The following is a 27,252-nucleotide window of genomic DNA, read 5'->3' on the forward strand; positions in this document are numbered from 1 at the left end:
TGTGAAATGGGTATAATAACAATCCCTACCTCCCCAGGTTCTTGGCTGCATAGGATGACTTGGGTCATGAAGGCAGCCCAGGTGATCTATTTTGGTTGTAAATCAGATCATTTCATTCTTCTTGCTTGAAGCCAGTCTCTGATCTCCAGTCACATTTTGAATAAAGTTCAGACTCCTCCTTATGGCCTCATCCCACAGTTCTTGCCTCCCACTCCCACTTCCTTAATATATTCATTGCACGGCCTTCCTTGTGTTCTCCTGCACACAGACCTTGCTCCTGCCTCGTGGCCTTTGCACTTGCTGTTCCTGCTACCTAAGCATCCCGCGGCCGGCTCCTTTGTTTCACTGGGGTCTTTGCTCAGGTGTCAGCTCCTCGGAGAGACCTTCCCTGCCCACTCCACCTCTAGTAGCCTTCCCCCAAACACACACCGTCAATCAGTCCTGCTCTCTGTTTCTCTCACCCTCCAGCACGTCTTCATGTTTCCTTTTCTTCAGAACACTTGTCACTAGGTGAAATGAAATGGTTTTTTAGTTTTGCATGGCCCTCCCCCATGCTCCCCCATGTGGGATCCCTGCAGCAAGGGACTGTCACTGAGAGCAAAATGACAGGATAGCATAGTGCTCTAGAACAAGAGTTGGCAAATTCTATCCATCCCGTGGGCCAACGCTGACCCGCCCCCTTTTTTTTTTACATAAAGTTTTATTGGAACATAGCTATGCCCATCCATTTACATGTTGCCTGTGGCTGCTTTTGTCCTGCCACAGCAGAGTTGAGTAGTGACAGAGACCATATGGGCCACAGAGCCTAAAATACTTGCTATCTATCTGGCCCTTTATAGAAAAGTTCAATACCTGGGTGGTTCAGTGGTTGAGTGTCTGCCTTTGGCTCAGGGTGTGATCCTGGAGTCCTGGGATCGAGTCCCACATCAGGCTCCCTGCAGGGAGCCTGCTTCTCCTCTCTCCACCTGTGTCTCTGCCTCTGTGTGTGTGTGGGTGGGGAGGGGGTCTTGTAAATAAATAAATAAATAAATAAATAAATAAATAAATAGATAAATAAATAAATAAATAATCAAAAGAAGGAAGGGAAGGGAAGGGAAGGGAAGGGAAGGGAAGGGAAGGGAAGGGAAGGGAAAAGTTCACCTGGTCTAGAAAAGTTCGCCTCTGGTCTAGACCACGGGCTCTTGAACCAGACTGCTCAAGTTCAAAGCCGGCTCTATTCCCTAGCCATATGACCTCAGGCAAGTCCTTTTGCCTCCCTGTGCCTCAGTTTCCACCTCTGTAGCATAGGCGTAGTAGCATCAGTAACACCTCATAGCATCACTGGGGGAGGATTCAGTGAGTTAGTACATGAGAAAGTGAACTGAGCCTGCTACGTAGGAAACAATCTTTATAGAGTAAACGAAAAATATAATAAATAACAATAAATGGAGAAATACATGTCTTTTGAGAAACCGTGTCTTTAGAAGCACGTTGCTGGTTGTGTAAGGATGTCCTCTCTGCGGACAATATACTGAAGTCGCACGACCCCTGCTAATAATGAGAAGCTGAAGACTCCTGGCATTGAGGACACATCGGTGCTGGGCAGGAGCAGTCGGCTCTTGGGCGGCAGGCCCTGTCCTAAGCGCTTGTGTGAACTTCCAGAAATGCCCTGGTCTCCCATGCCGTCAGATGGCCCTTGGTCCTGGATGGTGGCTCACTCACCTTAGGGTGAACACCTCCCAGGGTCCGTCTGGAACTTTGCCAATTTTAGCACTCAGAACCCCAAGTCCCAGGAAACCCCTCTGTTTGGGCAGATCAGGACAGTGGGCCCCCTGCTCCACATCCAGATCCAGTTATTTATGATTTTTTGCCTTTGAATTTGTGTCCTCAGAAAATGCTTTAAAACCTGCTCGGTATCTCCAGCCGAAAGAGCAGTTCTCGAAGGATAAAAACAAAGAGTTGTTGCTGAAAACTTCCAAAGAGGAACCAGTTTAGACATCTTTGTTCTCTTAGATTTGAACATGATTTTAATCATTTGTAGTCAGTTTGGCTCTTTTGTGACTCAGTGGTGACGGGATTTATCCAACGGGTTTTTTGGTGACGTTCTTGTTAGTGCAAATAGACCCATTTGCTGAGCTAAGATCTTTTTTATTTTCTGTGTTCTCCTATGAAACTGCCAAAGAAGCCAAGTTGTTGTGTTATTTTTTTTTTAACTTCACTGTTTAAACATGTGAATCAAACCATTTTTTCTTTACAACCATCATTTTCTTGTCTTCCTCTTTTAAACAAGCTGATCTGTTTTCCAGGAGTTTCCAAGTAATTAAACCCAATTAAAATCATTAAATTCTTTCTTTTAATGACAACTTTATTATTAAAAGCAAACCACAAGGAGGAGATTTAACTGGCAAAGCCCTCCATTGTGTGCTAATCCGTCCCTAACCTCTGGCTGACACTTCCACGAGATAAACCCCACAGAATAGTGAGGCTGGTTTAATGAATAGCTTTAATTAATACTTTTCTTCCTTGTGGCAGGGTAATTATTTGTTCAGCTTGTAAACAGCTACTTGGCAGTGATTTTTTTGAAGGCCCAGTTGGCTTGCATGGTGTGATAGCTTTGATTGGTTTTGTGTGTTTGTGGGTTTTTTTTTTCCTTTAAAAGAGGAGGAGAGGCTCCAAAATAGGTGCCGAAGTGCATTGTCCCGAAGTTTGGGATGTCAGGGTGATCCACACAGAAGAAAAAGCAAGGTGAATGCAGGTGGCAGGCTGCCTGTATTTGTGAGAGCTGTCTCCGGAGTGGGCAAGTCTGCCTTTTGCAGCAAAAGTCTGCAAGCCCAGACAGAGTCCCCGCCAGACACAAGCCTGGCTAGCAGCGGTCTGGGTGCTAAAAAGAGGAAGAGTCTGAGACTGCAAAAGGCCAGGCCAAGCTCTCCACCCCCCTCAACGCCCACCCCACCCCACCCCCGACCCTGTCACCCCTGGTCTTCCCTTCAAGTGACAGCTGGGAGGGTGGTGGAAGTGATGCTGGGTGTGGCCAGTGAGACCCCAGAGAAGTGATTCTGTGAATAATAATGATGAGCCCACGGGGGGGGGGGGGGGGGGGGGGGGGGGTAGTGTACATGTCCCCAGCCTGGCACCCATCTCAAGTGCTTTCTCTGTGTCCACTCACTGACTCACCATCACTTTAGGCAGGTGCTGAGGTTCTCCCCACATCCCACAGACAGGAAAAGGGCCCAGGGACGTGCCCAGAGTCACACACCTTCTAGGAGGCAGGGCAGATCCCAGGTGTGCCAGCAGGTGTCTGGCTGCAGCAGTGGTTCTCAACTACTAAGTCCCACTGCCCTTTGGGATAGGAAAGTGGCACCTTTTCGCTCAGCTGGTTGGGAGATTTAGGGTTTTTTTTATTATTATTTAATTTAGCTCATCACTTAGGAAGCTAGTTTCATTAATAAGGTTACTCACTCTATAAATACAAAGTTGATTGACACTCAGGACTAAGCCTTTTCATTATTTTTTAATGATTTAGAGCTGTGGTTCTCTACCGAGGGTAATTTTGCCTCCTGGGTGCATGTAACAAAGTCTGGAGGCATTTCTGGTTGTCACAACTGGGTGAAGGGTGCTACAGGCCCGCAATGAGTAGAGGCCAGGGTTGCTCCCAGACCCCTGCAATGGACAGGAAGCCCCCACCACAAATAACGATCTGGCTCAAAATGTCAACAGTGCCAAGGATGAAAATCCCGACTTACAGAATCCTCAAATTTTTCATTCTAGAGATATTTTGTAAACACACAAAAGTCATTCTTTAGGGAACCTAATAAGTGGATTCATTTACATTGGTTTTAATTAGTTAACCATATTAATTATCTTAGCGATTTTGACTGTTGACCACACCACCTGAGGTTTTTCAGAAACACATGCAAGGTGCCAAGAGCTCTCAACCAAACATTAGCTATTGAAGAACTTTGCATGAGTCTATGAAGACTTCTTCCCAAATCCCCAGACATCTATTACACAAGTTTCTCTAAGAAAATGCCTCCTGAGGGGCACGAAGCAGGGTTAACTCATTTCACCATCCTAGAAGCTTCGCGCTAAGAGAAGTATTCAGAAATCCCAGGTGCCTGTTTAGAGCCACCAAGACTCCTCCGCCTTGGGAGCGGTCCAAGATGTGTCTGGAGCAGGAAAGATAAGCAAGCAGTCCAGGAGGACTTGCATGTGGGACTGGGTTGGCTCAGAGCCTGGAACTGGGTTAAACACTTAGGATGTCAGAATCCCAGCAGCATGCAGCAAGGACCACGGACTTCCCCATCCTCGTGTCCAAGGACTGGCCGTCCATAAGAGACACCACATCACCTGGGAATCCGCGACCATGGGTCCTTGGGAGAACAGGACAGCATGCACAGAGTTGGTTTTATTTAATTGTTGGTTGGTTGGCTTCTGAAAACTACTTTGGGGAGCACTACATTTAATAACCAGTAATGGACTACTAATGAGGCCCTAAAGCTGGTGACCAAAATGAATCTTTCCGCAGCGTACCTCCTTTTTGACTCCTCCAATGACATCCTAAAAAGTTATGGGCTGCCAATAAGTGAGGGAAAAGGCTGGGGGCAAAGAAAGGATTCGGAGCCCTTCAGGGGCGGCTCAAGTGATCTGATTTCCAATCTCAGCCAAGGTGTCTGGTTCCCGCAGCCTGGCCTTGGGGGTGGGGAGGAGGGCAGCTGAGAAATGAGGGATTTACCGGGGAACTTAGCTTTTCCATATCAAGTCCAGGAAATGAAAGGCACAAATGCTCAGAGGCAATAAGGGGAGATCCCTTCCCACCCCTGGGTTCTCCTTTTATCCTCTCTGAAGCCCAGCAGTTATTAGAAAGGCAAGCCAGCCTGAGACCTGAGGAAAGAGTCGGGGCTGATTTGTACATGGCAGCTGCTTGTCATTTCTCCCAACTTTGCAAGTGTAATTTAATTAAACGAACCATTTATTTCATTAAAAGTAGACATCAACAGTTTTAAATCAGGCATTTACAAAAAGAAAAAGCTGATTATAATCTGCCTTAAGCCTCTTTTCTGGAATAAGATACTTTATGCTATATTAGTTCCTATGAAGATGTAGTCCATGAGTAAAGTGGGTAAGATTTTGACTTTCTTAGATAGTCATGAGTTTGCAGCCCAGCTCTTCTGCTTATTAGCCTTGTGACCCTGGACAAGTCACTTCATTGCTTTGCATCTTGATTTATCTGTAAAACAGGGAAAAGATGATTTGAGGAGGAAATGTGGTCATCTATGTAAAGCTCACATACACGCATACGTTCATTGAAAAAAATACTTACCTGAGCACCTGCTGTTTACTGGGCTGTGTTCCAGGCTCAGCAGTAGCTCTCACAGAGCTTGCCTTCTGGCTGAGGGAGAGGCACCAAAAATCATAAATAAGAAATTTCATTTCAGATCGTGATAAATGCTATTGAAAACTGCAACAGGGCAAGGGATGTAGAGTAAGCCGCTTGGCATCAGGATTACTTTAGATGGAATGATCAGAGAAGACTTACCCGGTACTGAAAGTGGGAACTGAATGTCATGAAGGAGCCAGCCATGAAAGCACCTGGGGAAAGGAAATTCCAGGCAGAGGGAACAGCAAGTGCAAAGGCCCTGAGGCAGGAGCAGGTTTGGCAAATTCAGAGAGCAGAGAGGTGGGTTGGGGAGGAGAAGTAGACGTGGCCAATAAAAGATGTTAGCTTTACTCAGAGAGCCAGGGGAAGCTAGTGGATTGTAAATGAGGAAGAACAGCTCTGATTTTTGTCTTAAAAAGGTCACTCTGGCTGCCTCATAGACCCCAGATCTGGGGGAGATGGGAAGCCAACTATCTATATATGTAGCCCAACACACAGATGCACTTGAGCTCTTCCTCCCTCACATCTTCCTCTCCTGTTGAGGGACTAAAAGCCCCTTGGAAATAACGTAAAGCACTAAGCATGGGGCCCAGCACATAGCAGGCACTCAAAAACCAGGAGGGCTCTAATAATGAGTATTTGGAGGAAATATCTCTTAATCCCTCACTTTTGAAGAAATTAGGAAACTGAGGTATAAGGACAAAGTGAAGTCCTGAGGCAGTCAGGTGCATTTGTGAACTGCAGCCACTTGGGCTCTGCTCCCTCCCACCCCCACCCAGAGAGTAGACTGCCACGAAACACATTGAGGGGACATAGCCAGGCCGGGCCCAGGGACCCAGAGGGCATCCCACGGGACCAGCCAAGATACTTCTTGGCTTTGCACAGCATAGAAATCAAACCCGAGGCAGGAGGAAGTGAGAGCAGAGTTTACTGTAGTGCGAGTGGTAGAGTATAGTGGACAGAGTGTCTGGGAGACTCCGAAAAGGAGAGGTGAGTCTCCCCGCCGCTCGGGGTTTGGGGTTTGCATTGGAAAAGGCTCCAGGGTAGATGTTCCTTCGGGAATCCGGGGTAGGGTCCCATCTAAGGTGAGAGTCAGGTGAACAACAGGTGTTACTTCATAAACCACCGAAGGCAGGGGTGTTAATGCCAGTGTCTACTGAGGTGTGTTCGAAGCCAGTGTCCTCGAGCTCGGGATCCGGTTCTTAGTTGTTATCAGGTGTTTGGGGGCCTAGGAGGAAACTCAGAGGATGATTCACTTTTCAGGCTTCCCCGCTGGGACAGGAACGTGGCTTCTTTGGTTTACTCAGATGCCAGGTGAGACGTACAGCATAAGTAAGTGGGGCCTAGCAGAGACACAGCAGATGGAGCCTTTCTAAAATGGAGTCTCTTCTGCTTCCCTATCTCAGTAGGGGATAGTCAACAGAGTGGTTCCCCTTGGCATCAGAATGTGAGTCACTACTTTGGCTGCCAGATTTTCCTAAAGCAGATTTCAACTTGATCACCCCATCCAAAACCCTTTTTTGTTTATTTTTTAATTTTTTTTCAAAGCCTCTTTTAAAATAAATAACTTAAGATGCCTCGTTTACTACCCTAAAATGAAAAATCTAAATAATACAGCCCACCCATGACTCACTAGTTTAAAAAAAAAGGAATATAATATTGCAAATGTAACATAATGAAAAGAGATTTTTTAAAAACCTTATGTATTTCGATATGTGCCTGAGCACAATAGAAAACACAGTGAAGGAACCTGATACATGTACCTGCTTCTTTCTCATTTAAAAGATTTGCCTTGGGGATCCCTGGGTGTCTCAGCGGTTTAGCGCCTGCCTTCGGCCCAGGGTGTGATCCTGGAGTCCCGGGATTGAGTCCCACGTCAGGCTCCCTGCCATTTATGTCATGATAACAAGTTTGTTTCTAAACTGCATGCATTTGAGTTTTAAAAAACTCAAATGGAGCCTGCTTCTCCCTCTGCCTGTGCTCTGCCTCTCTCTCTCTCTCTGTCTCTCTCTCTCATGAATAAATAAATAAAATCTTAAAACAATAATAAAAGATTTGCCTTAAGAGAGGAAAATCAGGAGCCATTCTGTACAACTAGAAGAACTGGATTTTTATGGAGGCTCTATTACATTGGCCTAATTGGTTAAATCACTGGCCATTGGTGATTGAGCTCAACCTCCAGCCCCCTCCCCTCTCCCCAGAGGTCAGGGAGCGGGGCTGAAAGTTCCAGCCCTCTAATCCTTTGTTGGTTTCCCTGGCAATCAGCCCCCATCTTTAGGAGCTTTCCAAGAGTCACCTCATTAACGTAAACTCACTGTGGTCCAAGGGACTGGTTCTGAATAACAAGACACCCAGTTCATCCTTAGTGCTCTCATCACTTAGGAAACTCCAGGTTTTAGGAGCTCTGTGCCAGGAAAAGGGAGAAAAACTAAATACATATTTCCTATTATAAATCACAATACCTATCACACACTCCCAAATACCACTACTTCATCCCACCCCTGCCTCCCCGCCCCGGCCAATTTTTATGACCACAAAAACCGCCAAACTACTCTCTAGGAGGATGTGCCACCTCTGCTGAGAACCACTGCCTTAAAACCTGGTATAGGAAATGATGGACCCAGAATAGCAGCGTTTTGTGATTGTGTCATTGCATGATGTGGATGCAGGCCAGTGGCCCCTGAAAGATGGCCACATCCCAGTCTCCAGGACCTGTGACTTCCTGCCGCCTTCTATGGCAGATGTGATTCAGTGGCCCCCGTGTCATCACAAGGGGCCTCACAAGAGGGAGGCAGGAGATTGGAGCACATGGTAGGAGATACGAGAACAGAAGGAAGAATTGAAGTGGCACCAGAGAAGGCAGGTGGCATCTAGTAGCTGGAAAACGTGGTCACAGGGACCTAACAGATCTGCCTATCTTCGGTAACGAGAGTGGAACAGATTTGCCATTTACGTACATCATGATAACAAGTTTGTTTCTAACCTGCATGCATTTGAGCTGAATTAAAGGAAAATGTTAAATTAGCACAGTTGCCCTGCAGTGGGACAGAACTTGCAAAGGTGTAATGAGTATGGCCGTGGTCTAGAAAATACCAGGTTAAACTACTGCACGGGAATTTCCAAGCTTTCTAATGGAAGCTTCTGAACACTGCTGCTTTTTGCTAATAATACCTAAGCACCAGGAGCAGGTCACAGCACATGCATTATCCTACAAGATTCCTGGGAGGGACTCACTGACTGTATTCAAATGAAGAAACTGAAGCCCAAGGAGCGTGAACATCTCATGCAGGGTCACCTACCTCAGGAATGGCAGCCCCCAGGATTTGAACTCGGGTCCCTCTAACTCCATGGCTGATGCTCTTGGCAATTTTTGCTTCTCGGAGCTCCTTGCCTTTGGCCACTTGCATGCACATCTTGTGAGGCGGAGATAATTTGTGGTGGCCGTTCACAGGGAGCCATTTGCCTCACTAGGCAGTGCTTGTGTGGGATTGATGCTCTAAGACCAGATAATAAAAAAAAAAAAAAAGACCAGATAATAACTCAGATCTTGATTTATATCACCTTGGGGAGGGGCTGTCAAGGGGTGTCATCCAAAGACAAGACATCCAATCTTTCTAAAGTGCTGCCTGGCAAAACTTGGTCGTTGTTCAGATGTATAGAATCACTGGAGCTTGCCCATTGGACATCGGCAATGTCGGGAACTCCCTTTTTTTTGCACAGACATGGGGAGATGGCAAGCAGAGTCAAGAATTTTAGATTATAAGTGACAAAAATTCAACACACATTAGTTTAAGCCAAAAAGGAAACTTTATCTGTTCGTGTAACCAATTATGACCAGAAACAGACTTCAGGAACAGTGGGATCCAGTCCCCAAATAATTTTGTATGAAGCTATGTGCATTGTCAGGGGAGCCCTGCCAGTGTGGTGGCAGAGATGGCTGCTAGCATCCTCCAGCCTCGGGTCAACTGCTCAGCCACCCCAGGAGTAAGAAGGGGCCGCTTTCCCAGTAGCTAATGTCCTAGGACCAGTTCTCATGGTTTCCCATTGGCCACATGACCATCCCTGAACCAGTCACTCTGGTTCTGGCCAGTCCTAGGCTATGAAATCCTCCTGGGAGGCCAGTAATGGGTATTATTTTTACTAAAAATTAATAACTGCTTATTTACAGACTTGACAGTTCATTCGCAGAGAGATTAGGTATCTCCGTAATATCATACTGCAGCCCTATTTCTTCAAAGTATCTAATGAAGACCCTGTGTTGGGGACCCCCAGGACCACCCTCAGGCATGATGAGCTGCTAGAAGGACCCAGATTCGGAAAAGCTATTATATTCACAGTTACAGGTTGTTACAGTGAAAGGACATGGTTAAAATCAACAAAGGGAGGGATGCATGGGTGGCTCAGCAGTGGAGCGTCTACCTTCGGCCCAGGGCATGATCCTGGAGTCCCAGGATCGAGTCCCACGCCGGGCTCCCTGTAGGGAGCCTGCTTCTCCCTCTTCCTGTGTCTCTGCCTCTCTCTCTCTCTCTCTTTCTCTCTCTCTCTCTTTCTCTCTCTGTCTCTTATGAATAAATAAAATCTTTTCTAAATAGATAGATGATAGATAGATAGATAGATAGATAGATAGATAGATAGATAGATAGATAAAATCAGCAAAGGGAAAAGGCAGATGGAATAAGATGCAAAAGAAAGTAGATCCCAGATGTTCCACCGAATTCTGCTGGCAGAGGATGTGACAAGTCATGCCAAGTGTTGCCAGCCAGCGAAGCTCACCTGAGCCCTGGTGTCCAGCTCTTATTAGGGTCCAGCACCTCAGCCTCTCCGACTCCAGCACCCCAGAACAACAACAGGCACTCACCACTGTTAGCATCAACTAGGATTGCACCGCCCAAGGATTCGGAGCTCATCTACCAGGAGCCAACCACGGGCCAGGCTTGAAGATGGGCCTTCTTAGGAAGGTGCAAAGTTTGAGCAGCCCAGGCCTGCCGCGTTAACCCTTTCCTGCGCAGACAGCCTCCAGATCTTCATGGCAGGGACCCCACGGGAAACCAACTAAAATGGCTCAGCTCAGGGGAGACCACCAGATACTAGGCCTGGTACATCTGGATATTCCAGGGGAGACATTACACTTCTTTCCAGTCACGCAGCCGAACCATGGAAGGCAACACTTCCTCAGAGCAAAGGTGCTGTCACAGGCAGCATGACATAACCAGAGGATTACGGAATCTGATGTCAAATCGGACCTGAGTTCTGGTCACAAAGCTGCCTCTGGAAGAAATGGCATTTCAGACTTAGGCTAGGCTCTGTAGTGACTGTCAACTCTGCCATTGTAGCACAAAAGCAGCCGTAAGCATTAAGTGAACAAATGGGCATTGCTGTGTTCCAATAAAACTTTATTTACAAAAACAGACAGTGGGCCACAGATTCTCTAGTATTTCTCCCATTCTTTTTTTTTTTTCTTTTTTTAATGCTGGCCACTAAAGTGAACTTTCACTAACAAGATGATAACCAGCCCTTTGAAAAACCCATTTGATCTTTATAACCACCCTGTGGTGAGTAACCCCATTTTACAGGTGACAAACTGAGGCACACAGAAGTTGCGTAGCTTGTACAGAGTCATCTAGCTGGTAAGAGGTGGAACTGGCCTTGGTCATAAGCAGTCTGGCTGAGAACCCACTCTCCTAACGTCTACTCCAAAGTGCTCAGAGATTAGCTGTAAATATTATTACTCAGACAGCTGCAAAAGTACCCAAAGGACAACAGTCACCTAAGGTTTCAGGACAAGATTAGGGTGTGTCTGCCTTTTGTTCAAAGGGTTTTTGTGAAGTTTAATAAATAGTGTGTGGATCTCACTTCTTTGAAACACTCATTGGAACCATCTACGACCAAAGAGCAACATGCTTAAAACAGAAAACATAGTAAACTCAAAGAAGGAATTCTATAGCCGGCAGATGCAGTTGTGATTCATTTAAACAACTTTTTGGTAAAAACTTGGACTCGGGGGCACCTGGGTGGCTCAGTCAGTTAAGTATCTGCCTTTGGCTCAGGTAATGATCTTGGGGTCCCGAGATCGATCCCTATGTTGGGTTCCCCGCTCTACAGAGCATCTCTTCTCCCTCTCCCTCTTCCTGTCCCATTGCTTGTGCGCTGTCTCGCTCTCTGTCTCTCTGACAAATAAATAAAATCTCAAAAAAAAAAAAAATACTTGGACTCCTTAGAAATGAAAATGTTACCTCCTGATCCATAAGGATTGGGAAGTAGACCTCCAAGAATAGGGCTTAAAATGGGGAGGAGCTTGTAAATTTGGGCACGATGGAGACACTTGGTAGTAAACAGCAGCTGTCATCTTAATGAACCTGAGTAACTTTTGTGTTCAGAATTGGAAAACCTCCCAGAATCCATATGCTGTTTTCTTCGTTCGCATTGGTTTGACATCGGATTAAACTCGTTTTAGGAAAGACTTTCTTGTTCATGTTCTTACCATATCCCATCCATCTGGGAAACAACCACACATCACAACTGACTTACTGATCCATGAGGCAGATCTGAGAGTGGCCCTTGTGGAGGAAGGCCCCGCCATCCTCCTCTCGTTAGAGAACTTCACCAAGAATGCGTAATAATTAGGCCGCACACTTGCAGCAGGGTCCACAGCATCCCCCCTGGGGCCGAGTGCTAAGGCTTGGAGCCTCCTAAACGAATGTGCACACACAGCACAGCTCACCGTGTCAAATGTGAACCCTGAGAAATCTCATAGATCGTTAGACGCATTTAAAAAAAAACCTGTAATGCCTTTGATTTATCCCTTCACGGAGAAAAAACCACCCCCAAACTCTCGAGTCAAAGATGATGTTCAGTCCACCCAACCCCACCAGCCCCCAGCACGACCCTTTGATGGACAAGTTACAAATTGAAACCTGTTTTGGAAAAAAAAAAAAAAAATCTCTTTTTCAGTTCTCCCGTCTGACTTACATTGATCATTTTTTAAAAACAATCTGTTCCTGCTGTTGCTTATTTAGGAAATTAACCTAAGCAAGCTGATTTTTTTTTTAATCCAAAGAGTGTGTCGTGATTAAGAAGTGGTGTTCATAAAGTACCATCTGATGTGGGGGTTTCTGCTGGGTTTACAGAAACAAGTTCTTTGCATCAGGGTTCGAGGAAGTGGGATGGGAAGTGGGATTTTGACAATGACCAGTACTTGAGGAGGGCTTGCTACATACCAGAGCAGGTGTCCCCATAAACCTCACCACAGTCTTGGGCAGTAGAAGGGTCAGAACGGGTTTGACTGGGTCAGTGGCCTGTTTTTAGCCGAAGAATGTGGCGTGAAGTCTTCCCTATTCTAGGCTTTATTTGACAGGGAGACGTGTTAGACCAGAAAGAGGATCCCCCTCCGAACCGCAGAGTGACTACAGCCAACAGGACCAAGGTGGCGTGTTTATGGAATATATTAGGAACGTATTCAGCAGGCAACACAATACAGAACTGGTGGCTTTCATCCTGCCCTCACTCTGGATGTGTTTCACATTAATTAATGCTGAGTCTCCACCAATTTTTTTTTCTTAGTTTCTCAGTCTTTGCAATCCTGGAAAAACATTTTCTACTTGGATAAAGTGGTCTGGCTCAGGGTCACACTCTGTGTTGCTTAACTCCTGGGACAGTTGTGCTTTTCTTGGGCTATTCCAGACTTTTCCACCTCTCTACAGCTAATTTTTATCAAATTCCTTGAAAAGAGGTCCCACCTCTTTTCAGAACAGTCCACAGGCAGCATGCAAGCGGATTTTAGGAAAACCTGAAACAATACGAATTCTCAAGGAGTATATGGGCATTCTAAAGGTTCTCCTCAGAAACATCTGGACGTCTTTAAAATTTTGTTTTAATTTTTTTAAAGATTTTATCTTTAAGTAATCTCTACACCCAACCTGGGGCTCAAACACATAACCCCGAGACCAAGAGTCTCATGCTCCACCAACTGAGCCAGCCAGGCACCTCAAAATTTTGTTTTAATTTTTAATTATAAGTATGTGAATCCCTTCTCCTTCAAAACATTTTAGAATATTCCAGCTCGTGCAAAAGTTCACTTTCATCCTTACTTCTAATTCCTGTTCCCTCCTCTCTGCCCTTCCAGGAATAATTATTGTTCTGACTCTGGGTATATCCTTTCAGATATTTATAAATATATAAGTGCCTTTGGAAAGTACGTGGTAACATTTTATATGTTTCTAGTAAATGCCAATAACATGCAGTATATAACTTTCAGAAAACTTACTTTCACTCAATATTATTTTTTTGATATGTCCATGTTAATATGTGGAGATGTGGTTCATTTCTTTCCATTGAATTTAGTTTTCCACCGAGTGAATATACTACAACTTGTTTCTCTAATAACCTTTGGCTGGACAGCTAAGTTGTTCAGTCTTTGTTATTTACAAACAATTCTGCAATAAACATCTTTTTACATGTCCCTTGTTCATATATATGGGTTTTTCTCTAGGGTAGACAATGGGAAGTGGATTTAGTAAGTATATTCCCTTCTTTTTTGAATTTAGGTCTTTTTCATCCAGGAAATATGTGCATAGAGTTTAAAACTCACATGGTTCAACAAAGGAAAGTGTTAAGAGAAATAGGCGTTCCCAGTGGACCCCACGCCCACCCTTTCTTTCTGCCCACAGGCAACAACTTTCAACCCTTCCAGATTCTTTTGATACTTACCTCCAAATTTCTAAGTAACCTGCTTATGTTATTACTTCTTGATTTTTCTTTCCACATTAGGCATGCTCCCCAGCTTCCCAAACTAGAAGATGAGAATTTAGCTCTCTTTCCTCACCCTGGCTCCCATCACACACACGCAGACTTCCTCCCCACATCCTGCCAGTATCGATAAGACGTAATTTCAGCTGTATCAATACTGAGTATTTGCTTTCTTCTCACTATACAAAATACTTTTCACAGACAGACCATTCCATATGCGATAATTACTTTTCCTGTTTTATGTGCTGGCCTGGGAGTTGACATTTTTCTACATAAATCCTTTCAGCGAACAAGTGTGGAGGGCAGCTTCTTGCATCTCGTCTAACGTGCAGAGGGCTGCTCATCCGTGGTTAGGTGCATGGCCTTGCCAAGAAGGAACAGGCAATCATGCAGGAGTGAGGTGGTTGAGGGGTGACTAATGTATGGAAACACCCCCCAAAACCCTCTCCCGGGTCACACACCAATTCCCCGGTTGCCCCTGAAACGTTTGTTTTCCTCATTTTTTCTTCATTTTTTGTTGAGTACTCTACCCTCCCGCCTTCCAGCCAGGACCCGGAGTGCTAAGCTTTGGCTTTGGGGGCCCTAATGAGGTGTTGCACCTAATGGCTGTGTTCCTGGGCTTGATTCTCCACAGTTGTGTGTGTGTGTGAAGCTGAGATCACCAGCTACATTTTTTCCCCATTTTTTTTAAGGGTCGAGAAAGGTTTATGTCATTAATTATTTATTTTTACAATAGAAATAAGACAGCCTCCTGGTGAAAAATTCAAACAGGAGAAGACGTGTATGGAGTGACAGTACAAGGTCCCCTTCATGCCTCCTGCCACCCCAGCCCCTCCAGGTCCTCCTCACAAGCAGTGCTGCTGGTGCGACATGACCCGGTCCAATCCCAGCACTCACTAGCTGCAGGGCCTTGAGCAAGTTACCTAACAGTTTTCTCATCTGTAAAATGAGAAAATATTAATACTCAGCTTGTAGGTCTTTGTGGGAATTAAATGAATTAATGAGTTAATGTGTAAAGCGGCACAGAGAAAGCACTTAATGGATATTAACTAGGAATATTACTAAGTGTTGTGTATCCTCTTAGAACAATGGTTCGTAACCTTGGCTACCTCATAACCTTGAAATCAGGTGGGTGGGCAGCTTTCAACACTCCTAAAGCCTGGAACCCATGCTCAGAAATTCTGATTTTATTGGCCTGGAGAGAGCCTGAGCATCAGGATTTTTCCATGCTCCCAGTCATTACAGTGTGCACTGAGAATTGAGAACCATCGAACCATGTGCATCAGTTAGGATAGGTGAGGTTATGCTGCAGTAACAAGCATCCCCCAGATGTCATCTACTTCTCTTTTATGGTACTTGCCCATTCTGATCTGTTGCAGCTCTGACCCCCACTATCTTTTCTCTGGAACATTTAGTCTTGTGAGGTGAGAAGAGAGAGCGTGACCAAGCATGCACTTAACCTTAAAGCTTCAAACCAGCAATGAAACATAACTTCTGCTCACATATCATTAGCCAACACAAGTCCCATGGTCACATCTGAGTTCAACAGGGAGGGTGTATATTAGGAGTTGCCAGACAGTTCCTGCATGGGGCCAGATAGTAAATATCTTAGGCCTTGCAGGACATACGGTCTCTGTGGCTCCTGCTCACCTCTGCCTTCAAAGCACAAAAGCAACCATGGATAATACACTGTTTACAAATGTTAAAAGTTAGGGTGCCTGGGTGGCTGGGTTGGTTGAGTTGTCTAACTCTTGATTTCAGCTCAGGTAATGACCTCAGGGTCATGAGATCAAGTCCTGCATTGGGCTCCATGCTGGATGTGGGAGCCTGCTAAAGTTGCTCTCTCCCTCTACCCCTCCCCCTACTTGCATGCACATCTCTGTATCTCTCTAAAAAAAAAAAATGTAAAAAGTCATGTCTAGCTCATGAGCCATACACAGGCAACAGGTCAGGTTGGGCCCATGGGTGTAGTGTGCCAATCCCTGGTGTGGATCATCCTCCTACAGGGAGCTCTCTAGGAAGGGACCCCAAATATGGGAGAACTGTCATGCAGTCTACCGCAGCATGTGTGTAAGAGAGAAGGAGAGAGAAGGGACCCTTTCATTGCACAGTTGGGTTTCACACATTGTCCTGTGGTACAACTTGCTTTTGTTACTTAATATCTTGGTGGTAGTTTCACATCAGTAACTCTAACATGACTTGACTTTTTTAATGGCAGCCTAGTTTTCCACACTATGGATGGACCATGATGGGGTTTTGTTTTTGTGCTTGTTTTTATAATTAATTTTCTGTGGTGAGATAACAGTGTTATTGCATGTACCAGGAGGAGTAAGACAGCATCTAGACAGAAAATTGTAATAAAGAGAGAACCAACATGTCAGCTCTCCCAGTGGGTTTTACATAGCATAGTCCAAGCTGCTTCCCTGCAGCCTTCCAGGCCTCCGTGGAAGCAGAAAGGCTGGAACGGATTCCCCTTTATTGCTGCCATTCCTGGATCTGGCAATGCTGAGCACAGCTGCAGTTGCAGGGACATTTGGGGGAGATTGCAGTACTAAAGAGGGCAAATAGAAACTGGGAACATCTAGAAATATGATCTTAGAGGCTACCTGGCATCATCACCCTGACCCCACGGGGAGACACAGCCTAGGCCACATGTGAGCCCATCAGGAATGACCGTGGCTGCCTTTCAGCAGGGGTGGGGGTTAAAAGAAAGAAGCCTGGCTGACAGGTGACTCTGTCCTTTCTTTCTGCCAGGACACCACGACGTCAGTGCGCATCGGCCTGATGATGGAGGAAATGATCTTCAACCTTGCAGATACACATCTGTTCTTCAACGACCTGGAGGTTTGGCATTCCCCTCCCATTCCGTGTCATAGTCACTGTATTTAATGACCTGTGTCTGGTTCAGGGGAAGAGACACTGCCTTTTCTCTTTGCTGGCTTTCCTTTTTCCTTTGGAGGCTAGAAACTTCTGCTGACAACCCCCAAGAGGGCACAAAACCATGGCCAGCGACAGTTTATTGAAAACACACTTGGCCAGCGGATCTCTCCGGCTTCCCAGTGCAGCCAGTGCTCTTCTCTCCACTCCGGTGGTGATGTCCACTGGCAGTTACGCTAATCCAATAAGGGCTGTGTCGTCTCTTCCTCCTGAAATTTGCTGTTTAATAAGTTTATTAAGGCAAATTAGTACAGATCCTCCTGGGTCAGTAATAATTAGCAGTGGGCCAGGATGGAAGCTTTTAAAAACAATTTACATTCCCCTGAAAACATGTTTTACGAAGAGAGAGAGCAAACAGAGGGACTGTGCTTACTTAGCATCTGCTCCCATGCCCCGAAGCAAGTGGCAAAAGAGATAGGAGACAGGGGGAGGGCAGCGTCAGAAATCAATTTAATTCCTCTGTTTATACCCAGCCTGTGGCAGGAAGATATGAGAAGAATTTGAAATGGAAACCATATTTAAAATTGAACTGTTAAAGCAAGGCAAAGGAATAGAAAGCTAAGTAACGAATGAGGGTAAGGCCCTGGACCAAAAAATCTAGCTCAGGCCAACTGCTGCAGTGAAGCTGAGAGTTCATCCCTGAGCTCCCTGGTAGCCAAAGCAAGGAGGGAAATACAATGCGTGACTTATCTCTGATGAAGAGCAAGCAGCTTTCTCCAAGGTGAAGAAGGCATTTTGGGGTTGATAAGAGGATTAATGTGGGGATCTTCTGGCTTTGTAAATTGTATTTGCATTCTTGGTTTACCTGATTGAAAAATGAAGGTCACCTAAATCATACTGCATATGAAAGAACACTCCTGTTGATCTTAGCAGGCCTATTTTTCTTCTGGAATCAAAAGTGCCTGGAACTAGCCTATGAAGTAGAAATATGAAGGCTATGAATTCAGATCTGTCTTGATTGGCCCCGAGTGTGACTAATACTTATTAGGAAAGGATACAGGTTTTCCTTTCTGGTCTGAGGTCCTAGAATTCCAGAGGAGGACACCCTTGCTGAAATGATCAGCCTTGTGATCTTTCCAGCCTGGGCAACCCATTTGGGCCTCAGCCCTCCTATCTGTGAACTGGAATTGTTCTCTGCCCAACATCTGTTTCAAAGAGAGGATCTTTTTTGTTGTTTGTTTGTATTTATTATTTTTTAATTTAAATTCAATTAATTAATTTATAATGTATTATTGGCTTCAGAGTTAGAGGTCGGTGATTCATCAGTCTTCTATAACACCTGGTGCTCATCACATCACATGCTCTCCTTAATGCCCATCACCCAGTTACCCTATCCCCCCCACTCTCCTCCAGCAACCCTCAGTTTGCTTCCTATGATTAAGAGTTTCTTGTGGTTTTGTTTCCCTCTCTGCTTTCATCTTATTTTTCCCTCCCTTCCCCTATGATCCTCTGTTTTGTTTCTTAAATTCCACATATGAATGAGATCATACGATAATTGTCTTTCTCTGATGAACCTATTTCACTTAGCATAATACCTTCTAGTTCCATCCATGTCATTGCAAATGGCAAGATGTCATTTTTTTTGATGGCTGAGCAGTATTCCATTGTACATATGTGCCGCATCTTCTTTATCCTTTCACTGTCGGTGGACATCTGGGCTCTTTCCATAGTTTGGCTATTGAGGGCATTGCTGCTATAAACACTGGGTTGCAGGTGCCCCTTCGGATCACTACATTTGTATCTTTGGAGTAAATACCCAGTAGAGCAATTGCTGGGCCATGGGGCAGCTCTATTCTCAACTTTCTGAGGAATTAAAGAGAGGATCTATGTAGAACCTCATTGATAACAAAAGAGAACATGGGCGAATCGGGTGGTTCCATGAGTATCCAGCCCAGGACTGTCCCTCAGCCAGATGCAACACGCAGGCCCCCTTCACGATGACCTCTCATGTCTTAGAGAAAAAGAAGGAGGAGAGAGGGAGAGAGAACTAATGAACAAAACAACAAAACAAGGCAACTGAATTCAGCAAGCATTTCTGGGGCCTAATGTCATAAAGAGTCAGTTGATTGCAAATAATAAACCCCAAATGGTTTTAAGAAATAAAAGGAAATTATTGGCTCTTGTAGTTGAAAAGTCCAGGGTAGATTCGGTCTCTCAAGATCTCCTTAGAATGTTGGCTCCATGAGGACAGGAACCACAGCTGCGTCACTCTCAATCCCCAGGGACTCATCAGGAAACAGCCAAAGTAATCCATAAATGAGAAAGTTCATTTAATGAAAAGGTCAGGAAGAAAATAAAATAATTAGATGTGATAGTAGTGATGGGGGAAAAGGGGTAGATGGGGATCATCATTCTCGAGGGAGGCAGGGAAGGCCTCTCGAGGAAGTGACACTTGAGCCAAGGCCTGAATGATGACAGAAGCCAGCTAGGTGAAAATCTAGAAAGGTGGGACCAGCGTATGCAAAGGCCCTGAGGTGGGAAGTAGTGTGAAGGCCACAGTGACTGTAATGAATGAGTGAAAGCAAAAGGGTGACTAGAATAAATGAATCTGGAGAGGGAGGTGTGGGCCAGACATGGGTCACGGACATCAGAGTGGATCACGGACATCAGATTTTATTCTAAGTGCTGTGGACAACCGTGGGGCCAAGGACCATAAAACAGGAAAAGCTGCATGATCTAGTTTATGTTTTAAAAGGACTCTGGCTGCTGAGTGGAGAATGGGCATTAGGAGGGGAAGAGTGGAGGCTGGGAGACCAGTAAAGAGACTATTGCAGTTGTCCAAGCAAGAGGAGAAAGGTGGGTTGGATCAAGGTGGTAGGATGTGGGCTTCAGGATGGCGGTAAAGCCAAGAGGGTTCCTATGAGTTGGATGGGGGCATGAGGGAGAGAGAGGAGTGGAGGGAGGCTTGGCCTGACCAGGGTGACAGTGCCGTTCTCTGAGATGGGTAGATGTGGGAATACAGTTGGGAAACCCACCCTCCTGTCGTGGGCACATGGGGTTTAAGGTGTCTGTGACACCCCATAGGAGATACCAGATCAACGGGTAGATACATGAATTTTAAGTCCCACACAGTAAACATGCGAGACACATAGTGTGCACTTTATCCATGTGGGTTGAACCCGAGCCTCCAAGCCAGGCATTTTGCTGGCCTGATGGGGGTTTTAAGGCAATATCTTCAGTCTTGCCCCCTCTGCGGTCCTCACTGGCCCCCAAGTGGAAGTCACACCTCTTGGCAAAGGATTTAATTACCAGCTGGAGCTACTCAGGGAAGCCAGTTTGGTGTTATTCCCTAAATTTTTCAAAAATGCCCCCAGTGCCAGAAGCCCCCAAGGCACCTGGGCAGAATTGAAACCATGATTCATGATGGGCAAGTTAAGACTCACACAAGTGAAAACAATTTGCTTGCTTTTGCAAGCCATTGTCAGAATCCAGGGGGCAGCTTCCCGGGGCTCCCCAGGGAGACACTGGGATTTGGGAGACGGGCTTGGCCTGCCTGAGGCCAGCGAGACCAGCTCCTGCATGGAGGGTAGAGTTTAGGGGTCAAAGTCAGAGGACCCCCCCACCTTCTGCTCTGAGCCTGCAGTGCCATCTGTAAATAAGGGAGTTAGCTCTTGCATGCAGCAGTGTTTGGGGGGCAACTTAGCATTTGCCAGCCCCTCCCCTAAGTGCTGCGGATTCAGTGGCAAACAATATGCAGCAAGATCCCCACCGTCGGGACGCCTGGGTGGCTCAGTGGTTGAGCATCTGCCTTCGGCTCAGGGCTTGGTCCCAGAGTCCCAGGATTGAGTCCCACATCGGGCTCCCTGCGGGGAGCCTGCTTCTCTCTCTGCCTGTGTCTCTGCGTCTCTCACTGCGTCTCTCATGAATAAATAAATAAAATCTTAAAAAAAAAAAAAAGATCCCCACCCTCATAGCACTGACCTTCCAGCCAGAGAAGCAATGAACAACTGAATATATAATGTCGGATAAAGTGCCCTGAATGGTCACAGGCCAGAGGCTGTTATTTCACTTGGTCCAGCCAGGTAAGGCTTCTGTCACAGTTGAGCAGATGCCCAGGTGAGGGGAGGGAGGGGGCGTGTGGGTATCCAGGCAGCGAGCGTGCCACACAGAGAGGACAGAGGGCTGGGGCCCTGAGGCTTGATACAAGTCGGCAGGTTCCTGAAACGGGTCCGGAGCAGGAGCCGGGGACTGGGGTGGGCAGCGGGAGTGGGAGGTGGGTGCAGATCACGTGGGGCCCTGGACCATCCTAGGGCTTTGGATGATATTCTCAGAGTGACAGGAAGCCATTGGGGGTTTTAAGCAGGAAAGCACCATCGTCTGACTTGGGGTTCAGAGGCTCCCTCCGGCTGCCTGGGGAACAGACCAAAGTGGGCAAGGGGGGGAAGCAGGTATCTGAGTGGGGTCAAGTCAGGTGCCCAGACCCCCCTGTGAGAGCACTCAAAGGGAGGAATCCTGAGGTGCAGGGACGGGTCAGAGACAGGGTAGGTGCCAAGTTCATCTGTACCCCCAGGCTTTCCTGGACGTCTGTCCCGAGTTTAGGGCCAGCACCTTCTAATCCGTTCCACCTGCCAAAGGCCTATTGGAGTCCTGGCTCCCCCCAGTGCCTGGCTGTGCGCCCGGGGCAGCTGTCTCTCTCTCTCCTGTGGACTCAGTTCCCTCATCTGCTCAGAAGGTAAAAGAAAAGCCCCGACCTTCCAAGGTTGTAATGATGACGGCAGATGAAAGCTGCCCACACGGAGCCAATGACCGGGCCTCTCCATCCAGGGGGGTGCCGTGCATGCCATGGGGTTGTGCAGGGGGGCTTCATGGTCCGAGGGCAAATTCTTTCTTTTATTTTTTTTTTAATTTATTTATGATAGTCACAGAGAGAGAGAGAGAGGCAGAGACACAGGCAGAGGGAGAAGCAGGCTCCATGCACCGGGAGCCCGATGTGGGATTCGATCCCGGGTCTCCAGGATCACGCCCCGGGCCAAAGGCAGGCGCCAAACCGCTGCGCCACCCAGGGATCCCAAATTCTTTCTTTTAAATCATTAGACATTTATTTTACCATGAGCTAGAAGAAGACAACCAGCTTGCCCAACTCCTGATTCTACAATGACTCAGAAACAATGCCCACGACAAGAGATAAGGCAAAGATGATGACTCCCATTGCTGGAGTTTGGGCAAAAATACCTGCAACTGGCTCCCTGGCTCCGGGCCACCTCGGCCTCGTACAGAAGCTGCTTGTTGTACAGTACAAGCCGGCCAGGACCCCTCACCCACATCATTTTTATTAACTTGTTTCACCTTCTTAGATGAAAATTCATATCAGAGGTACCAGCCAGGCACCTCAGCAACTTAGAGACAAATCCCAGTTTAAAGAATTTATGGCTCAAGAGTGATTGCTCAGGTCATGCTCCATCTATTAAGGGCACATGAACCGCTGAACATGAATGCAGCATATGTGTATGTGTGCAAGTCTATGTCTTTAGAGAGGCTGGTGGGAGGATCTCATTACCCTAAGGTTAGGATTTGTCCCAAAATTCAGCCTTGTAGCTTTGGGAGATGCAACAGTTTGGTCTCTTTTTCTGTCCCCCAGTAAACCCAGTAAAACCAAGAGATGGCTAAAGAAAGTATACTTGGAGCTGAATTAGAACCCAGCTCCTTTGTGAAAAGGAATTTTGGAGTGAGTAGGAGCCCTCAGAGCTCTCTGCCCAGGGCCAGACACCCTCCAGGTATAGGCTGGAAGGCGGGGAGCACGGGTCGCCCTGGGGGCTGGTTCGATATGTTGCTGGTGGCAGGAAGAAAGCAGAGCCCTGAGAGAGCCCCGGCTGCCACGCTCATCCACACTGAGGGACATTCGTACTCACGGGGGGCATCCGAGGCTGCAGAGGCCCCGGCATTTATGCAGCAGCCAGTCTGCACCTGTCCAAAGGCTGGATGACTGCGGGAACTGCCTGCGGGAAGAGAGAGAGCTCTTTCCTCCGTCCACCCCAGGATGAATGCGGTAGTGGGGAAGCAAGGTTGGCAGAGAACCATGACATTCACGGCAGAGAAAACAGCCGACGAACAAGGCCGCGGCCGCGGAGGCACCGGCGTTGAAGTCAGACGGGCTTTGGTCTGAACCCCACTGTGCCGCTCGCTGGATGATCTTAGACACGGTGACTTCAACTTCCTGGGCCTCCGTTTCCTCTTCTGTAAAACAAGGATGAAAACATATCTTGTAGATTGTTGTAAGCCCAGAGACGGAGGGCGTGAAGCCGTGACCCTGGTGCCCGCTCCTCCGCTGTACGAGGATTACCTGCGCGGGCACCCAGGGTGCCTGGCACGGGGTAGGCACTCAACAAGCCCAGCTAAGATTGTGTAACTAGGCCTGCAGCCGTTTGTCCCATGATCCAGAGCAGTGAAAGGTCTCCATCAAGCCTTAGAAACCAGGAGGCACCCGGTGGCTCAGTGGTTGAGCATCTGCCTTCAGCTCAGGTTGTGATCCCAGTGTCCTGGGATCGAGTCATGCGTCAGGGTCCCTGCAGGGAGCCTGCTTCTCCCTCTGCCTATGTCTCTGCCTCTCTCTCTCTCTCTCTCTCTCTCTCTCATGAATAAATAAAATTTAAAAAAAAAAAAAAGAAACCTCCTGAGATATGGAAGACCCTGAGAGCAAGTCCAGATCCAGACTTGGGAACGGACCCACTGGGTGGTTGTTCTTGGACCCCCGAGACTCTACCTTCAGGGGGCACCGGGGCCCCCTTGGCTTCAAGGGCCACTGGGCTCTCCCTCGTTGGCAAGTGAAGGAGGAAACGTTGGCAGCCAAAGCAGCCAGCTTGACAGGAAGCACAAAGCAATTCTACTAAGTGCCTACCCAACCCAAACACCTGGCACAGAGGTTGCATTCTATAGATACTTTTTGAAATGACGTTGATGGGTACAGAAAGCCAAAGGATGAGCTGCAAACTTCCCCCCGTCCACTGGGCCTTTATCAGAGGCAATATGAGGCAATGATTGAGAGCAAACATTCTGGGACAGATGGCCTAGGTTCATAGTCATAGCCCAGCTCTGCACTTACAGGCTGTGTGACCTCAGGTGAGTTACTTAATCTCTCGGTGCCTCTGTCCTCATCTGCAAAATGGGAATAATAATAATACCTGCCTCATAAGAGTACTTTGAGAATTAAATGAATAGATATATATAAAGCACTTAGGACATAATAGCACGATATCACTGATGGCTATTAGTATTATTATAATAATGTTCATTAGCATCATGTGCATGTAGAGTCCTCACCTGCAAAGATACCAGAAATTTGTGCACAACTATGTGCAGCCAATCATATATCTTTCCCCTCATTTTACAGATGAGGAAACTAAAATTTAGAGAGGATGAGAGATTTGCCCAAGCTCACAGCAGCTATAAGTATTAAGCCCCATTCAAACTGGAATTTGCTGGACTCCAAGACCTGTACTCTTAAAAAATGCAAATCCTGTTGTTTTAAAACAATAATTCAGTATTTCTGTTTCAAGACACTGTAACTTTGGTTAAAAATAAATTTGAAAATCTCGACCTTGTTGAATGGCTCAGATTTCACAGGTGGTGTCATTAGGAGTGTTTCCAGATTCCATCAAGAGGGCTCTCGGTTTGGACAAGAGAGAGACAAGGAATGGAGGCCATCGTAAGCCAGGCGGGCGCAGTGTGTGGGAGAGGGCTGGTGTTGTCACCGTTTCTTCCCCAAGAGCAGGCACTGTCTGGGTTTGCAACCTCGTCATCCTTGTCAGTGTGGTTTAATAGACAGGAGGGCAGAGCCATTCTGCCAGGAGGATGTGTGTGGAGATGGGAGGGAGGAAGGGGAAGAGCTACTGGCTTTTAGCAGGCAGGAACAGCAGTGCCAAAGAACCCAACACTGAGGACAGCCCCACGTGAGAAAGCATCACACCCAAAATGCAGGAGACACCCCCTTGAGAAACACAGCACTGAGCCCTAGAGAGCTGTCAGCCAGCTGCACGCTATTTCTAGATCACATAGTGTACATCGTAATCCAGGCTTCAGGTGGCTTTCTTTTTACTCGAAATACAAAAAAAAAAATTTTTTTTGTTAAACTTATGATTTTTTCCTATGAGTATCTAGGGGCGGAAGTGATTGACACATCAAGCCAGTGATTTCTTTGTAGGTGATATTGCTTAGCATGAAATGACAGTTTTATCTTATTTTTTTTTATTTTTTTTAGATGGAGAAGCGGGGCAGAGGGAGAAGGAGACAGAGAATCCCTGGGGTCCACACCCAGCACAGAGCCCAACAGGGGCTCGATCTCACGACCCTGAGAACATAACCTGAGCCGAAATCAAGAGTTGGATGCTTAACAGACTGAGCCACCCAGGTGCCCCTTCAGTGAATAGATTTCAAAATAAAATGAGAAGGGTTGCCTGGGTGGCTCAGTCAGTTAAGAGCCTGCCTTTGACTCAGGTCATGATCCCAGAGTCCTGGGACCAAGCCCCACATCAGGCTCCCTGCTCAGTGGGGAGTCTGCTTCTCCCTCTGCCCCTCCTACTCCTCCTGCTTGTGCGCACGCTCTCTCTCTCTCTCTCTCTCTCTCAAATAAATAAAATCTTTTTTAAAAAATAAAGATAAAATGAGAAGTAAACAAAAGGGGCTTCCATAGGGCAAAATCCAGGACAGCGCCGCATGAGGGAGCAGAGACAAGAACTGCTGCCCGAGGCTGCTGCTCCACGGAAAGACCTGGCAGTGGGGAGAGAGTGGGGATGCTCCCCGATTTCAGACGGATCCAAAATCAAATCCCCATCCCACTCCTTCTAAGCTCTCAGACCTTGAACTAGGCATTGAATTTGCCTGACGCACCGATTCCTCCACAGGTCGCTGTGGGACTGAAATGAGGAAAGGTATTTACAGTATCTAGTCCAGGCCTTCAAAATCATTCTCTCTTTCCTGCTCCCTACTACGCAGGGAACACCAGCATTTTTTTAAAAAGCAAACCCACGACCCATTAAAAGGGTCAAGACCAGCATCATTTCTTCGGTGATTAAGGAGTACGGGGTAAAATAGAGTATGACGGGGTACGTCGCAAACATAGTGGTGAATACTGTTTGAAAAGTTGTGTCAGTGATATAAATTATGTTTTGGTAATTAAAATCCCTGTGTGATAGCAAATGTATGTCTTACTGAAAGTCACAGTCAAAACGATATGGAAGTCAATGGGCCAGAGCAGGTCCTGTCCAGTAGATTTTTCTACAATGCTGTACATGTTCTGTTCTGACCACTTACAGCAGCCACTGGCCACATGTGGCTGTGAAGCACCTGAAATATGTCTAGTGCAACTGAGGCCTTGAATGTGTAGTGTATTTAATTTTAACTAATTTTAAGGTAAATAGCGGCCTGTGGCTGGTGGCCATCATACTGGACAGAACAGAACATTCACCTCATCGTAGGAAGTGCTATCGATGCAACTCCGGAGTCCTAAATTTGTAAGACGTGACCTATGTTTTCAGTGATGATGATAATGATGATGACAAAAATCGTAATCCTAGCTGACATTTACTGAGCACTTCTGTACCAGACCCTGTTCTGAAGAGTTTATGTGTATTCACTTGCATAGTCTTCATCATCGTTACCCCGTTGTCTTAGTCTGCTCGGGCTACCACCACCAAACACCACAGACTGAATGGTTTAAACAACAGAAATGAGTTTTCTCACAGTTCTGGAGCCTAGAAGGCCCCAACCGAGGTGAACATCCTGTACCCTCATGGCCTCTCCTCAGTGTGAACGTGCAGACGGAGAAGGGCGCTCTCTGATGTCCCTTCCTATAGGGCCGCTAATCCTACTTGATCAGGGCCCCACCCTTGTGACCTCATTTAACATGAATATTTCCTTCCCTAGAGGCCCCATCTCCAAATACAGCCACCCTGGTGGTGATTCCAGGCTCCAACAGATGCACTGTGGGAGGTGGGGGGGTGGGCACCGACGTTCAGTCCATACACCCATTTTACAAGTGAGGAAACTGAGGCACAGAGAGGTTAAGTGAACAGCCCAAAGTCATACAGTTGGCAGTGGCAGTGTTCAGACCCAGGCCCTGGCCCTGGAGTCCGAGCGCTCACCCACAGTGCTCTGCTGCCTCTCCCAGGGAGAGCAATTGCCATCTGGCATGGGAAAGAAGATTCCCCACAATCTAGATTCAGATGGGTGTTGTAGACGATGGGTTTACAGGGAAAGAGAGAGCAGAGAGGGTTGGAGTG

The 27,252-nt window shown here is 46.7% G+C and overlaps 1 protein-coding gene across 3 annotated transcripts in view; it reads left to right on the forward strand.

Annotated features, from left to right (window-relative positions):
* The window catches only part of EYA2 (EYA transcriptional coactivator and phosphatase 2), a 262,825-nt gene that overhangs the window by 199,442 nt on the left and 36,131 nt on the right, over positions 1-27,252 (forward strand). For all 3 annotated transcript variants that reach the window (XM_072801322.1, XM_072801321.1, XM_072801324.1), the window contains one exon: positions 16,856-16,945. In XM_072801322.1, the coding sequence (XP_072657423.1) occupies positions 16,856-16,945 (90 nt within the window). The remainder of the gene's footprint in view (positions 1-16,855; positions 16,946-27,252) is intronic.

Source organism: Canis lupus, chromosome 26 (genome assembly GCF_048164855.1).
Source record: "Canis lupus baileyi chromosome 26, mCanLup2.hap1, whole genome shotgun sequence".
NCBI classification, from domain to species: Eukaryota; Metazoa; Chordata; class Mammalia; order Carnivora; family Canidae; genus Canis; species Canis lupus.